A 14,891-nucleotide genomic window follows, 5' to 3' on the forward strand; every position below is an offset into this window, starting at 1 on the left:
CCCTCCTAGACACCGTGTCTGCTGTTGCTTGCTAACAGCAACGGATGGATAATTGGATTGATGTTAAACAGTGGCCCTCAGTAACTGATGAAGGTTCCTTCAAGGATGATGATATTAGTGTTATTAGAGAAAAAAATGACCACCTCCGCCACATTTAAGTGATGAAGTATTGTGTAAATTCCTTTTTGTTAATATTTTGATCCCCTCTGACATGGTGGTCCTCTGTAGACTCAGTGAATCTCTGTAGAGTCTCTGCTCTCACACAGCATAATGTCTTTAGTTTTCATGGTGGATTTGGGAACAATGGGACCAAATAAACTAGTAGTAAGAAAGCCACTTGTGTCTGCCTGTGCTTCGAGGGAATTATAGTGAAAACTTGGACTGTTCATGAGGGAGAGGGAATTATACAGCAGCTCTCTTCATCAAGTCAAAGTTTGCATATTTTACTTTTTTTTTCTCCAAAGTTCAAGTTTGAAGCCCCAACTTCTTAGACGTTGTTGTCAAAAGTAACATTACATAAAAAGTGAGTGGTAAAGTAGAAAATTGTAAACTTCTTATGACGGCTCACATTCATTAGCGCTCATACTGTAAGGAGACGCCACCGCAGTAATGGTGGCTTGTTAACTTCCGGTACGTCACTGGATTGTCTATGTTTCCAGCTTGTAAACACTATTCACACCAACATCTAAGTCATAATTATGTCTCGTCTCAGATATTTCTGATTGCTGTGATAAAACCAACTTGGTGTTTAAAAAGAAAGAAAAAAAGAAGATTTAATAGATAGATGTCTTTTTAACCCTCACATGACCAACTCCTCATGTTCTCATTATTGATAAGATGATTTGATGATTGTCAGTGAGATACAACATTTAGTCATTTTTTTTCTCCTTGGTATATGATGGTGATTGCACACACACACACACACACACACACACACACCTGCACTCTGGGCCCCAGTTCATACTTTCTGAATTTGCGTTCCACCCTGGGGCCAGTTTCACAAAGATATTGTAGTGTTAGACTAGTCTTAATTTTGCTCATAAATCATTCTATTGCACATTAGACCATTTCAGAATAATAAAGACAGACTTAGCAAAAAAAACCTTTACCCCGTTACCATGGTAACAGTCAGAGCCATCAACTGATCAGTAGATCCTAACAACCAAAAGGAGAAAAACATGTATTGTTACAATCTTTGCTAAACTTTCCAAGAAAATCCTCCAGAAGATGCGGAGCTGAGTGCTTGGATGTGGTCACTTGGTCAACCATTTTTTGATTTTGGAAAAGGTCTTAATTTACCCAGAATTCATTGTGCCACAGTCCTACTTGAGATGAAGAAGAAGAAATAAGACAAGAACTAAACTGCTTTGTGCAACGAATGAATTTAGACACCTAACTTTAAGTCTGACTGTCTCAGTCACAGTCAGAGCCTATCTTTGTGAAACAGCTCAGACCTGTTGGTCTGTGTCGGCTGAGAGGAAGACTTGACACTTATCAAGCCTCTGAGAGCTCTGCAGGATAAAGAGAGGACGGCTCAGGTGCATGATTGCTCATAGAAAGTCTGTCTAGTAACTCTGTAAGCTTCTGTCAGCATTTATTTTGAATGTTTAACTTGATCAAGAGCGTAACAAGTTCTAGTGTTGTGTTGAAGAATGCAGTGTGTAGGTCTGTGCAGCCCACAGGGCCTTCAGACTGACAGCTTTACTGTGTTCTCCTCTCAGTGTCGACACAGCTGTGAGAGAAAAGTTCACTCAGTGTATCAGGCTGCAGAGACACACCTTCTCATGACTGATTCACACACACACACAGAATAAGGGCTGGGTATCAACCTGTGATTTTCAAATCGTAGGAGGCGCAGGTCCTGTCCTGCACATCAGATTCTACTGACTTCAAAAAACATCTTCATTAGGTACAAACTCCTGCAAAAAAAAAAAAAAAAAATCACACCTTAGTCATTTTTAACATGTTCTTCACTCAAAATAAACACAATTAGATATTTTTTAAAAATCATTCAGCCCTAGTAAATTATAGAAACCTGTTAAATATAGAAAAAAGACATCAGATGTCACATTCATTGCTTTGTTGACATATTCTTTGGTCATAATGTTCCTCATTTTGAATTTTAAAGGAGCAGTTTGTAGGATTTAGTGGCGAGCTTGCAGATTGCAGAACCTCGCCTCCTCTTCCAAACATGTAGGAGAAGCTATGGTGGACGCAAAACCCGTCAAAACGCGAAAAAGGACATAACTAGAGCCAGCGTATGGTTTGTCTCTTCTGGGCTACTGTAGGAACATGTTGTTGCAACATGGCGGCCTCCAGGGAGGAGGACCTGCTCCCTCTGTACATCAGTCCCTTCAACAAAGTTACTATGTTGTGATAGAAACAGTTAACACAAATTCAAACAATCCCTGTGAATTCTGCACAACCTCGTAATTTTGTCCTTCAATCAGAATCAGAAAGGTCTTCATTGTCATTATACTCAGGTACAAGGAAATTGTGAATATCTTCTCTCCATGCATCAGAAAAATATACTCAATTTTTTGTATTTTTACTTTTTTTTTATTTTGTCAAAGGTACTGAAAAGAACACAAGGTTTGTCATTGTTACTGACATTTGTCAATGCTATGCACACTTTCTTTGCAATCTCAAGCCTTTTAGGTAAAGTTACAAAACATTTTTTTTTCACATGCTCCCGCAACCTCATGGCAAAAACACCTAAAAACATCACAATGTGCATCGCAATTTTTCAGGAAAGCTGTTGTGAAATCGGGCATTTTAGGCCACAACAATCCCCAAAAAAGCCTGCAAAATCCCGGAGGACCTGGCAGACTGATCTTACTCTGATACTGATTCCGATGTTTGTATTTACCTCTGATACTGCCTAAAATGCTGGCAACAGTATCGCCATATGCACCGATCCGATACCACATGATTTGTTAACCCTGAATCTAGGCTGTGCTGCTTCCCAGCTGCCATTTCTTTCCCCAAGATGGTGAAGTCATGCTCTGTGGCATTCATTCTCTATGTATTTGTTCATTTTTTACAGTGAGTGACAAGCAGCAGTTCTTTTAGATTTAATGACTGGATTTTCTGACTGCTATATGTTTGCAATGACATGTATCATGATCAGGGCTGTAAATAAATTATTACTGATTAATCTGTCCATTGTATTCACAATTGATCGGTCAGCTGTTGGTAAAAAATGGTGTAAAATGTTGATCTGGCAATATTTATCTATTCAAATCAATTGGTTGTCTGGTCCATAAAATGCCAAGAAAAAAAAGAAAATATATGAATTAATCCTGTCACAATCTTTTCAATTGAAAAATAGGTCCTAGAAAAAAATCACTCCTGTTGTACATGGTTTTTGCTCAAAGACAGTAACTGCAAGCCTTTTTTGATTTAATGCAACGCATGATTGGAAGGTGTAGAGTTGCAGAGTTCAGTGTGCTGAAATGCCACTTAAATGTTATAAAGTCTACATACGAATGCTTCCAATCATATGATGTGTATCAAAGGCAGTAGAAAAAGTGGTATTGAATAAATATTAGTATCACTTTAAGGCTACCCAGCACTACCGTATAAAAATGAAAAAGTTAAGAAAACATACTGCAATAGATTTTAGAGTACTGAGCCCAACTCAAATTCTTAAGTCATGAAAAACTTTTACCAACTACTGATCTTTTGTGTATGTTGTACTTTCAATTATCAATCAATTTTTTAGGCATTAAAAAATAAAGACAAATAATGTTCACAGCTAACTGTGACTAATTTTCTTTTTTTTTTTAGTTTCTAAAACTCAAAGATTCAAGATTATCTGAAGAAGAGAACTAAATTATCTCAACTCAAGATTATAGGTCAGCAAAAGAAAAACAAAACAAAACTTAAGATTCTTGAGTTGGGCTGAAAACTCAAAAATCTATCACAGTGTGTTGCCTTCAAATGTGAAGTCGTCTCAACTGTTTGTTTTTACAGTGTACAGTGCTGAGGTCAGCTAGAAGCCAGTTGTTATTCTGTGACCACACCACAGAAATGTGGGACTGCAACCTGAACCTCCCTCAGGGCCCTTGGGGCCAGATGTTTGGAGGATAGAGGAGGAGTTAAATGATTTGTAGAGTCCCTGTGCTCCATGAAGAGAGGGAGGTGAAATGAATGGAATGCACTTTTTTTAAAACATTTATTTATTTAGTAACAAAAACAGAAATAACTCACCAACGGACACAGAAAACAATAAACACAAAAGAACAACACCAAAAAGAGAAACATAACACCAGAATCACACAGACAGTAAAACAAATACATTCAAGTAAACACAAACACACAACGTACGTCATCACAAGCAGTACGTCAAAACAGGCCCAACAATCTAGGTAACAAAGTAAGAAAATTAAATTAAATATAATTTCATTATTATATAGAAAGAAAAAGAAGAAAGAGAAAAAGAGAGGAAAAAAAATATACATATACATACATATATACATGTATGTTTGTTAACATCACATCTTAAATTCTACCCTTGAGGTTCTTACCAGCCTTCCAAAATAAAGTGACATTTAATAAAGATTATAAAATAATTGATGTTCATATTTGACCTCGGCTATAGAGCAGAAATGACAAGCCAATTATTTTTTTTCTGCCTCAAAAAATAATGCTGCTATTGGTTAAGTTCCTTATTAATAAATGAAGTATTCATAATTTATGAATTTAGTAGTACAAAATTAATTTCACTTTATATTTTAATATTTTATTTTCTGTTTTTATTTTCCGTCAATAAAAAAACAGCTGCAACTTCAGTTTTTCACTTAATTCATGATGATTGTATTGGAATATAGACCTTTTGGATTTCTAAATTCCCTGGTACACTGTAATACTTTGATACTGCCCAAGCCTACAATGAACATTAAACACACTTAACTGCAATGATTACTCTCTTGTTAATTGAATATTAAATTAATTGGAATATAATTTTATAATTGACTAATTATTTGAGTCATTTTTTAATTAAAAAAAGTCAAAATTGTCAGATTTCAGCTTCTTTAATGTGAATATTTTCTGGTTTCTTTACTCTTCTCTGACCGTAAAGTTAATATTTTTGAGTTGTGGACAAAGGAAGACATTTGAGGACGTCATCTTGAGCTTTTTCATAATTTTCTGACATTTTATGAACCAAACAACTACACTTTTATTTGAGACAATGATCATCCGATTAATCAATGATGAAAATAGTTGTTACAGAGAAGACTTGAAAAATAGAAACGTGGTCCATATGTACTGGTGCTGAGCAGGTAGTGTTCGGTGGAACTTTTTTCTCTGAGAACATTTTGTCTTTCCCCATCCTCCAGCAGTGTCCAGCCAGCTGCTCGCTCCATCTTCTCATCGCCTGATGCTCAAGGTCCATCTCTGGGCTCCTGTCAGCCCCACACCCACATCATGTTCCTCAAGACCCACAAGACAGCCAGCAGCACCGTGCTCAATATGCTTTACCGCTTCGGAGAAGAGCGCAACCTCCGCTTTGCCCTGCCACTGGGCTACCAGCTGGGCTACCCGCTGCCCTTCAATGCTCACAGGGTCAAAGGTTACCGAGGTCCCAGAGCCGTGGAGTTTCACATCATGGGCAATCACATGAGGTTCAACAAGCCGGAGGTGAGTTATTACCCATGATGATCATATTGTGTAATGATATAGAAACATTGTACTATAAAGTGAAGAAGGAGTTAATTGGATTTACTTGGTGAGTGTTTGCACAGCAGGGATTATAATCTGCCATCTTTGTTAACAGTCCACCATTTTTACGTCAGCAGTGTAACAGAGCAGTAGGGCTGCATGATTTGCTAACAAAGTCATATTGCAATTATTCTGACTGAAATTGCGATATGAAATAGGATAGGTGGAAATGATCAGTTGTGCATCACAATTTTCATGTTCTGCAATTTGGATATTGCACTTGGCCATATTACAGTTTCATTGTAATTGTGCAGTCCTACATAGCAGGAAGGTTATTTTAACATTGAAATAATCAAGAAAAAGATTAAGTTGTCCTGAGACACTCAAATCCTGGATGGGGTTATGGTGTGGTGCAGTTTTAAAGGGATAGTTTACCCCAAAATGAAAATTCAGTCATTATCTTATCACCCTCATGCAGATAGAGGGTTGGGTTTATTTTGTTAGTCCACAAAATACTGCTGGATAACAATGTTGTAGAATCTCCCTAACAATGGAGGTGAATGGTGACCAGTTTTCAAATGTAAAAAACAACTGAAAAAAAAGTCATAAAATGCCTCCATGTTGCTTATCTGGTGTAATCCAAGTCTCCTAAAGTCCTGACACACTGTTTGCACACCGTCACACCACACACACCCAGTTTAGACAGTGTGCACATGAATGTGGCTCCAAGCTAAGGATCTACAGTGAATATTCAGGCTAAAAACATGTAAATAACATTTTTTAAGTCAACTTGGCATGATGGGACTTTAGAAGACTTGGACTGCACCAGACGAGCAGTATGGAGACATTTTATGTTTTTATTGTTTTGTTTTGTTTTTTTTTTTTTCATTTAAAGACTGGTCACCATTCACTTCCATTGTTTGGGAGATTCTGAAACACCGTTTTCCTGTGAAACTCCAGCAGTGTTTTACCTTACCAAAACCATCTGACATACAGTGAAGCTGGGATTTATGGGGTCTTTTAGTTTCTCTGATAATCCAGTCTTGACCCTGTGCAGGCCAGAGTAATCCAATAACAGACATATCTGGTCACTAAAGTAGTTCAATGATGGGTTTTGACGCAGGCCAGCAGTTTTACCACTGAGTATTGTCAAGCACAGCATTAAAGAATTGAATGATATTATGATTCTATTTATAGCTGACACTTTGCAGTAACAAACATTCACTTTAAATGTGTAAAACAATGTAGGAAAACATTTTTACCATTAAAATAAAAAGTCAAAATATATTAGTCTTCCATGTGCAGTCTTAAAGGAACAGTAAGTATGTTTACATTCATTTCCTTTAGAATTGTGTTAAGTTACCTTAGAATTAGAGATGTTCCATTATTATTTTTTTCGTTCCTGGTTAATATGTAATTTAAAAAAAAAAAAATCACTTAATAATTAAAATTTCCATCTAAAACAACATGTTACTGGCTAAGATAATCATGTTTATTAGATTGTAATGTGACTGGAATAATGGAATAATTCTTTGTTTTGTTGCTTTCTAAATATCAGCATTGGCATCAGCCATTAATTCAAAGAAATGCAGGTATTGTAGACTCAATATTACTCATGGTGAGAACTATTGGGTCTCTGTAAACATTAATCAGTTAGATTCAAGAGGTGCTGTAGAAGGAGGAAATTAGGAAATTATGAAGTTAGTTAGGAAATATGTAAAACAATAAGGCTTTTTATTTTCTTGTCATCTTTATTAGTTGGCACCGTTGGAAAAGAAACATTATGTACAAAAGTACAGGGAAGAACAATGTACCTTTGTCATCCTAGATTGAAGTGGCTTGTTGTCTTAATAATAACAATGTTGCACTTAAAGCTGCAGTAGGTAGAAAAGCCTAAAAAGGATTGATTGTTGACTCTCATCTGAGTTAGGTTTTGTTTCTCTGTCCCAAGCCCCTCCTACCAGATGAGGAGGTTTTCAAATTAATGTGAGGATAAATTCACTTTTTAATCCTAAGAGTTTAAAATGCTGAGCTCTCGTCTGGCTGGTCCACCAGTTCTCTGTGGTCACTGCTGCAGAGGGGCTGAGAGGCAGGAGTAAAACTAAATCCACTTTTTAATCCCAAAAGTTTAAAAAAAACAAATGCTGAGCTCTCCTCTGGTCTGTCCACAGGTCCACTATTTCTTCGTGGGTCGCTGCTGCATAGGGTTGAAATGCAGGAGTGAAAATAAATCCTCTTTTTAATCCCAAAAGTTTGAAACATTCACTCAGAGCTCCCCTCTTACCAATAAAGGAGTCGGCAGGACTTAGTTTAAGTCTACCGTCATAGGCCAGATTCTCTACATGTTGAAAACAGAGCCAAGTGGAGGTGCAGAAGTCTAGTTCTCTCTTTCAATAAACACCCATATACTTAGAATGTTAGCAGGTTATTTTATAAATGATCACAGGACTGGACTGAGGTCATTAAAGGGCTGGCTTTGGCCCACGGGCCTGCTGTATATTGTCCTGCTCTGTTCAGGACCATATAGAGCCTTACAGAGATTGGTGCGCTCAGTCGAGCATTCCATTGGATCTTCAATCCCCACCCTGCAGGAGAAAGAGCAGAATCAGAGCTGGTATATTATAAAGGATCCGCACCACCCCAGTGATAGACTATTTCAGCTTCTACACTCTGTCAAACATCTCTGCAGCCAACAGTGAGTCTCTGAATAAGGAAAAACCCTCAGGAAAACAAGATGGTCCACTCATTTGAACTTTGCATATGAGTGTGTACATACTTTTATTTCATAGGTAGGTTACAATTTTGACAATACATTTTACATTTAGACATTTAACTTACAAGTTAAGATGCTTTCAGTTGGCAAATCGTTGCCAACATGGCTGCAGGACTGCACCACCAAAGTTCTGTATATTACACCATAGGTTGCTGCTATCCACTGCCCATATTTCATTGTGTAGCTGAAGAGCAATGACACCATAAAAAGCAGTGGACAGGCATCGTTATTTTGGGGAAAGAAACTGGTTTGCAGATTCAGATTCTTAAAAATGACAGCTGAAAGAAAATGCTCCAAGTACTCGAACAGTCACAGATGTTCAGCATTGCAAGCCCCGCCCCCGGAGTTCCTGAAATTTTGAGAGGTGCTAGCCCTCAAGCAGGGACTTTTTGAGGGTAAAATAATGTCCCAGGAACTTCATTTAGACCTTGGTCCCTATGGTGGAAACACATGGAGTTGCCACGCAGTTATCCACAGAGGCACGCAAAAAATGGAACTCTGTGCAATGGCTGCCATCTGGTTTGCGTTTAAAGGAGGACATGTCTTGTTCTCTGAAAGCACCTCAATGGTTTTCTTCTTAAATGACTTCACATTAACTTTCCATGTTTGTATTGATATGTTTCCCTCCTCTGTTTTGTAGGTGGAGAAGGTGATGCCTGCAGACACTTTCTATTTTTCCATCATTAGGGACCCAGTCGCTCTTGCTGAGTCCTCCTTTGCTTATTACAAAGAGGTAGCTCCTGCCTTTCGTAAAACCAAAGGTTTGGGTGAATTTGCTGACGACCCAAGGAAATACTATGACCCTCGACTCCGCAACAACCACTATGCTCGCAACCTGCTGTGGTTCGACTTTGGCTTGGACCACAATGCTAATTTCTCCCTGGCGCTGGCTCAGCGTGGCAAGGCCATGATCCGCCGGGCCTTCAAGCTGATTCTGGTGTCAGAGTACTTTGACCAGTCCATGATCCTGCTGAGACACGCCCTCTGCTGGCCACTGGATGCAGTCGTCTCATTCAGCCTCAACGCTCGGCAGCAGAAGCCCAGTGGCATCGGGGGATTGAGTGGGAGCTGGGTTGGCAAGGCGGCAGCAGCGGCTGGTGTTGGTGGTAGAGGGGGACGTTCGCAAGCCAAGGCACTGCCCAACCTGTCCCTGACGGAGGACCAGCGGGAGAAGCTACGGCAGTGGAACGCCTTAGACTGGTACTTGTACAAAGCCTTCAACCAGACCTTCTGGGAGGAAATCGACAGGTTTGGTCACCCCCAGATGGAGCAGGAGGTAGCTCTTCTCAGGATGCGACGGGAGGAACTGGCACGGGTTTGTCTCAGGGATGGCGGGAAGCCTGTGGAGGCACATCGGATCCGAGATAAAAACATCCGGCCCTTCCAGAGTGGATTAGTCAAGATTCTTGGCTATGAGCTCCAGCCAGGGCTGGACAACGCCACCAGGACAGCCTGTCTGAGGATGATCAGGCCTGAGATCCAGTACAAAGACGTGCTGGATGCTAAACAGTTCCCACGGGCTCCAGCAGTCCAAGCCCAGCCAGGGCAACAGAGCCAAGGCCTCATGGTACCAGCTGCTGGCTCTTTCTTAAGACCAGACTTGCCCAGGACAGGAGAGAGGCTGGTGGGGGGAGAAGCTGGGGGGAGGACAGTGGAGGAGGGGGAGAGAGACTGGGACAGGAGCCGGTTAATCAGGAGCAACCAGACTTTGATGCAGGGGCAAGACAAAGGAAGGTTGAGATAGTCTGCGGTAAGTCTCCTCACTCCATATGGTACCTTTGGTCTTGAATAGACGGACAAATGAAACTGAAAACTGAGCCAAGTGTGGTTTACACCAGAGAAAATGAAACACTCCTCATTTGCACTTCCACTTTTTGGTCGTTTGCTTGTTTTCTTAAAGAACTGCTTTTAGTCAGTGTAACTCTCGTGGACTTGACCCTTGACCTCTGAGCACCTGGGAAGCTTTCATTGCTGCAGTAACACGTTGAAGGAGAGTTGGTGGATGTTTTGTCTCAGAAAGTGAAAGGACCACTTAGTTTTTTTATAAAGAGAAGCACTCTGAAAGTGTTGCCAGGTCCCTCTGCTGGTCACACAGTCATGTGACAGCAGACACAGGGACGCCTGTTGTATTCCCTGTTCTTATTAATACTTTTAAAAGTTCAGATTTTAATATTAATCTTGGTGCACACATTTGAGCCTTCACCATGTACAGGTACAAACAGCTGCAGTTTTTACCTCTCATGTGTTACCAATGCATTGAGCCACTGAGCTAACTAAGCAACTGATAAATCACTAGTGGTCTTTGAAAAATACAGGCCATTTAACAACATTCAGCCCATTTCCAGTGTCTCTATTTCTTAATCAAAACTAAAATGGTGGGCTTGAAATGTCTCTGTGTACACAGTCTTTTTTCCTCACTGTGCTGGTGTCCATTTTTTTTTTTTTTTTTTTAAAAAGCTTCATCATGTTGCTCTATAAATTCAGCTAACAATTTTTCCTCAGAGGAGGAATTAGAGCAAGTTTGTAAAGCCATGAGTAGGCTAACTAAGCTTGCTCATTTCTTAGCTAGTTAGCAAACAAGGTAGCTTCTTTTTTTACCTTTTAGCCAGCTGTTGCTGTTTGCTAGCCAGCTAGCAAACAGTGTAAGGTTTTGGTAACTTTTTAACTGGCTAGCAAACAATATACAGTTCTATTAAATTTGTGGCTAGCTAGCAAACATTTTGTTGTGGAATACAGAGCAGAAAAGTTAACGGTTCCCCCCTCTTTTATACTAAAACTTTTCTGACAGCAGTCCGATGTATCTTTTTATTTTAATGTGGGTAAGCAACACTCTGCGTACTAATTTAACTTATTTAGTATTTAATTACAGTTTTACATCAATGAAAGATTTACTAAACTGAGATTAGTTTTTAATTGTGCAACAGAGCTCTGCTTAATCTTAAATCTGGGTTTAGTCATTTTAAATCTGGTTTTGCTAAACTCTGGTGAAAACAGAAAAAATACATTTTTATTGTGTGCAGACAATTTTTCTTTACTTTTCTGGGTATTTATCAGACAAGTAAATGCTGAGATCTGTAAATTAACGGTGACACATGACAGGCACAAACTGCAGTGAGAGTTTGAGTACAGCATGAATTTTCTACTGCTCGTATGGTTTGTAAAGTCAGTATAGGCTGGTACGTGTTAATGGATGAAAATAATTGTTTGTTTCTCTCTATGAAACATTTGGTTCAGCTTCAGAGTCAGTATTGAGCCCCATCTACAACCACTAGATTGAACAGCTTCTTGAATATCTCTTAATAATACAAGAGGGGAAAGTGATCCCATTGCTGAGTTTCTGCGCTGCCCTCTCAGCCTGCAGGAGGCTGGTTAATGTCAGCATCTGGGCACATTCTTTCCTTCCACTATCTGCATGTGTCCATCTGTTTGACACATGCACAGACACTCCCATCCAGATACATTTCTCTGTTATGATGTCAGGTTTTAAAAAGTGAAATTCATATCAGTGTGGGCCAAAATATATTTCAAAGCAGCTACATCTCAAAAATTAACTCCCCAGAATTCTTTGTGATGATTTAATCCTGGACTGTGAACAATGGGGGATTTTAGGGTGTGACACAAAGTGTGTCTGTAAAACTTGAGTGGGTGATTTGGTTGACAATGCATAGTGACAAGTCAGACAGGTCAAGGCAGACAACATACACACACACTAACATATACAGTCCAACAGGATATGAGTGTTGTTCGGGAACTCGCCTAGTAGCCCTTAACTAAAAAAAACAATAGAAATTGAATTTATCTGAAAACATCATAAATAATACATCCTAAAAACAATACCAACAAAATGGGAATTACATATAAAACATGTCCCTACTTTGAGCACAAGTTTAATGATGAGTTCTGTTGCCTGTGTGGATGGCAGAATCCCGGAGGATTACTTATACAGTATATCTCATTATCAAATGGCATGTGATGGTTTGCTGTAAAAAATGAGACCGTGTTTGAAAAGACTGGTATCACTGGCCCAGACTGGAGATGCTCTTAATCCTAACGTTCCTCCAAACAGACATCACCAAATAATAAATGTTTTTTGGCTCAGAGTAAGAACCTCCTCCATCCTCCATCTCTGGAATGTTTTATCATTAACATGCTGCTGTGTGAAAACTCACATGGAAGCTAATAATCATGGGTTTCTATACACAACAAAGGACATGTGTACCTCTCTGTCAGGGACATGTGACTATAGACAGGTTCTCACTATACAGTCTTGCGCATTCCTACATAATTTGTAACTTCCACATATAGAAGTGTGCATGTGCACTGGCTGACACTGTCTGACTGGATTTTCTTGACCACCTTTACAAAGAGGTCCCCTTCTGCAGCAGATAAACAGTGAGCAGGTGGTGTGTTGTTCCATAATTAATACGGGAGCAGACCTGAAAAACAGGAGGCCTCGTACTGAAACATGAAATATTTTAAAAATGGGAAATTATTGTTGAAATCCACTTCTATAGATGTTTTCTAAAGATCATTCTTTTGTTTGTCCCTAACTGTTGTGTTTCAAACTCATATTAGTGACAGTGTCCCAGTGCACTCAAACTAAAGAGGGCTGGCCAATCAGAATGCACCCTAAAGGTTCAGTTATGCTAAACATTAGATATAGAAGAATATCCTAGTATTATAGCCATAACCATGACTTGACGTAATATTTCTGCATTAAATAAAATGTTATTCATGGGAATGGCACGTTTCCTGCTAGCACTTGCTCTAATCTCCAGGAGGAAATGTGGGATATGTTAGAAAGTGAGGAAGGAAGGCAGCGCGTGTGACTAAATGTATCATAAATAAAACTTTAATATTGCCTCATCCATGAAGATTATTTCATCAGCTATGGTGTTTTTTTAAAAGTGCAGGTAACAACTCCCATGATCCCATGCTCGTTGTCATCAAACCACGTCTTTTGTTTTTGTCTTAATGTGAGATATATAACACTGATTGCATCTGTCTCTACTTGTATTTTACAACAACCTCCATCAGCATCGCCAAAACTTGAGACTCTTTCTCTTCTTTGGGGTAACTTTTGTGTCTGAGTGGCGCCCTCTGGTGGATTTATTTTAACATCCATTTCAACATGAAAGACGTATATGAACAGTAACAACTGACCCTTTCCTAAGCCTCACCCTCCTTAGTTACCGTTGCTATGCCTGTCAAACTTTTCATTCTTGCACTGCATTTGTGGAGTTTACAGTGATAACGATGACACACTTAACATCAACACTGGGAGTAATTGTTAAAACAAGAGGTCTGTGACTCCTCAGAGAAATAAACAAAAGCAGCTTCTCATTTTTTAGCTGATGATGGTGGATTTTGTGGACTAAAAAATGACTCAAGCAGATTTCATAAGTGTAGCTGGCTGATGTAAGCTACTGCTAACTCAACTTGAGTCAGCTGAGAAGCCTCCAGCTGATTTTTTAATGTTTCCATCTGACACATTTTAAAACAAGATTAGCTAGCAGCTGTGTATATGATATAATGTTAAAAGACTGAGGCTAAAGCTAGCTCGAGATATCTCAGCAAACATTGGTCAGATGGTGAAATACAGCATCATAGATGAATAGATGAAAGAAACACACTCATTAATGTGGGAAAAGGAAGCGCAGGGACTTAATTAGTGTAGCAGACCTGAGTCATCCAGCTAGACCAGCTGGACCATAATCATGGAAAAGAGCTGGGATGAGAGCTAAGCTAACCTGGTTCAGACCTGAGACAGCGAGCCAGAGTGAGATGCATCATTGTCAACCCACTTTGATTCTGCATCAGCCCACATCCTCCTCCTCAAACCCCGACAGAACAAATGCAGATGCAGTGGGATCTAACAAGTTTGTCTGGAGGTAAAGTTACTAGAGATAGTAAGCTGGTGTTAGTTAGCCGGACATGCTGATGTTTGCAGTTTATGTTAGAGCAGATGAAGGCAGAGTTTAATCCATTCACCTCCTGCACACCTCTAACATTTAGAGATATGCAAGGCTTGAGAGGCCTGCAACGCCCTAGTTACAGTTACTATGCTATGATTGGACAGTAGCTGTTTGGAGGCGGGGCTTAGCAAAGGGTCAATTGTATCGTATGAAACAGATGTATCTAGTTTTGTATGTAAAGGCAGCATAATTGAGCCTTAAGGGGTTTAAGGAAGCTCTAAAACTGTGATGAATTTTCATCTTACAGCATTTAAAATCAAGTAAAACCTCTTCATTTTTGTGTTGACTAGCTCTGATCAGTCTGACATGAAAATATCAACATTAATTCTAAAGATATGATAGTATGGTGTGCAGGAACACTGGGCAGCCATTCTCCTGCACCTGTATTTGCTAACCTGGTTGTCATGTGGTGCAGGAGGACAGTGGAGAGCACTTATGATGTGAAACCCACGCAAGTTCCTCGCAAGCTGCTGTGGCAC

At 39.5% G+C, this 14,891-nt stretch overlaps 1 protein-coding gene across 2 annotated transcripts in view; it reads left to right on the top strand.

Annotated features, from left to right (window-relative positions):
- Window positions 1-10,816, top strand: part of gal3st4 (galactose-3-O-sulfotransferase 4) — a 43,268-nt gene extending 32,452 nt beyond the window's left edge. For both annotated transcript variants that reach the window (XM_084712507.1, XM_084712506.1), the window contains exons 3-4: window positions 5,343-5,643; window positions 9,078-10,816. In XM_084712507.1, the coding sequence (XP_084568633.1) occupies window positions 5,343-5,643; window positions 9,078-10,181 (1,405 nt within the window). In that variant the 3' untranslated portion in view covers window positions 10,182-10,816. The remainder of the gene's footprint in view (window positions 1-5,342; window positions 5,644-9,077) is intronic.
- Window positions 10,817-14,891: the final 4,075 nt, after the last annotated feature.

This window comes from Lutjanus erythropterus, chromosome 23 (assembly GCF_056507025.1).
Source record: "Lutjanus erythropterus isolate fLutEry1 chromosome 23, fLutEry1.hap2, whole genome shotgun sequence".
Classification (NCBI taxonomy): Eukaryota; Metazoa; Chordata; class Actinopteri; order Lutjaniformes; family Lutjanidae; genus Lutjanus; species Lutjanus erythropterus.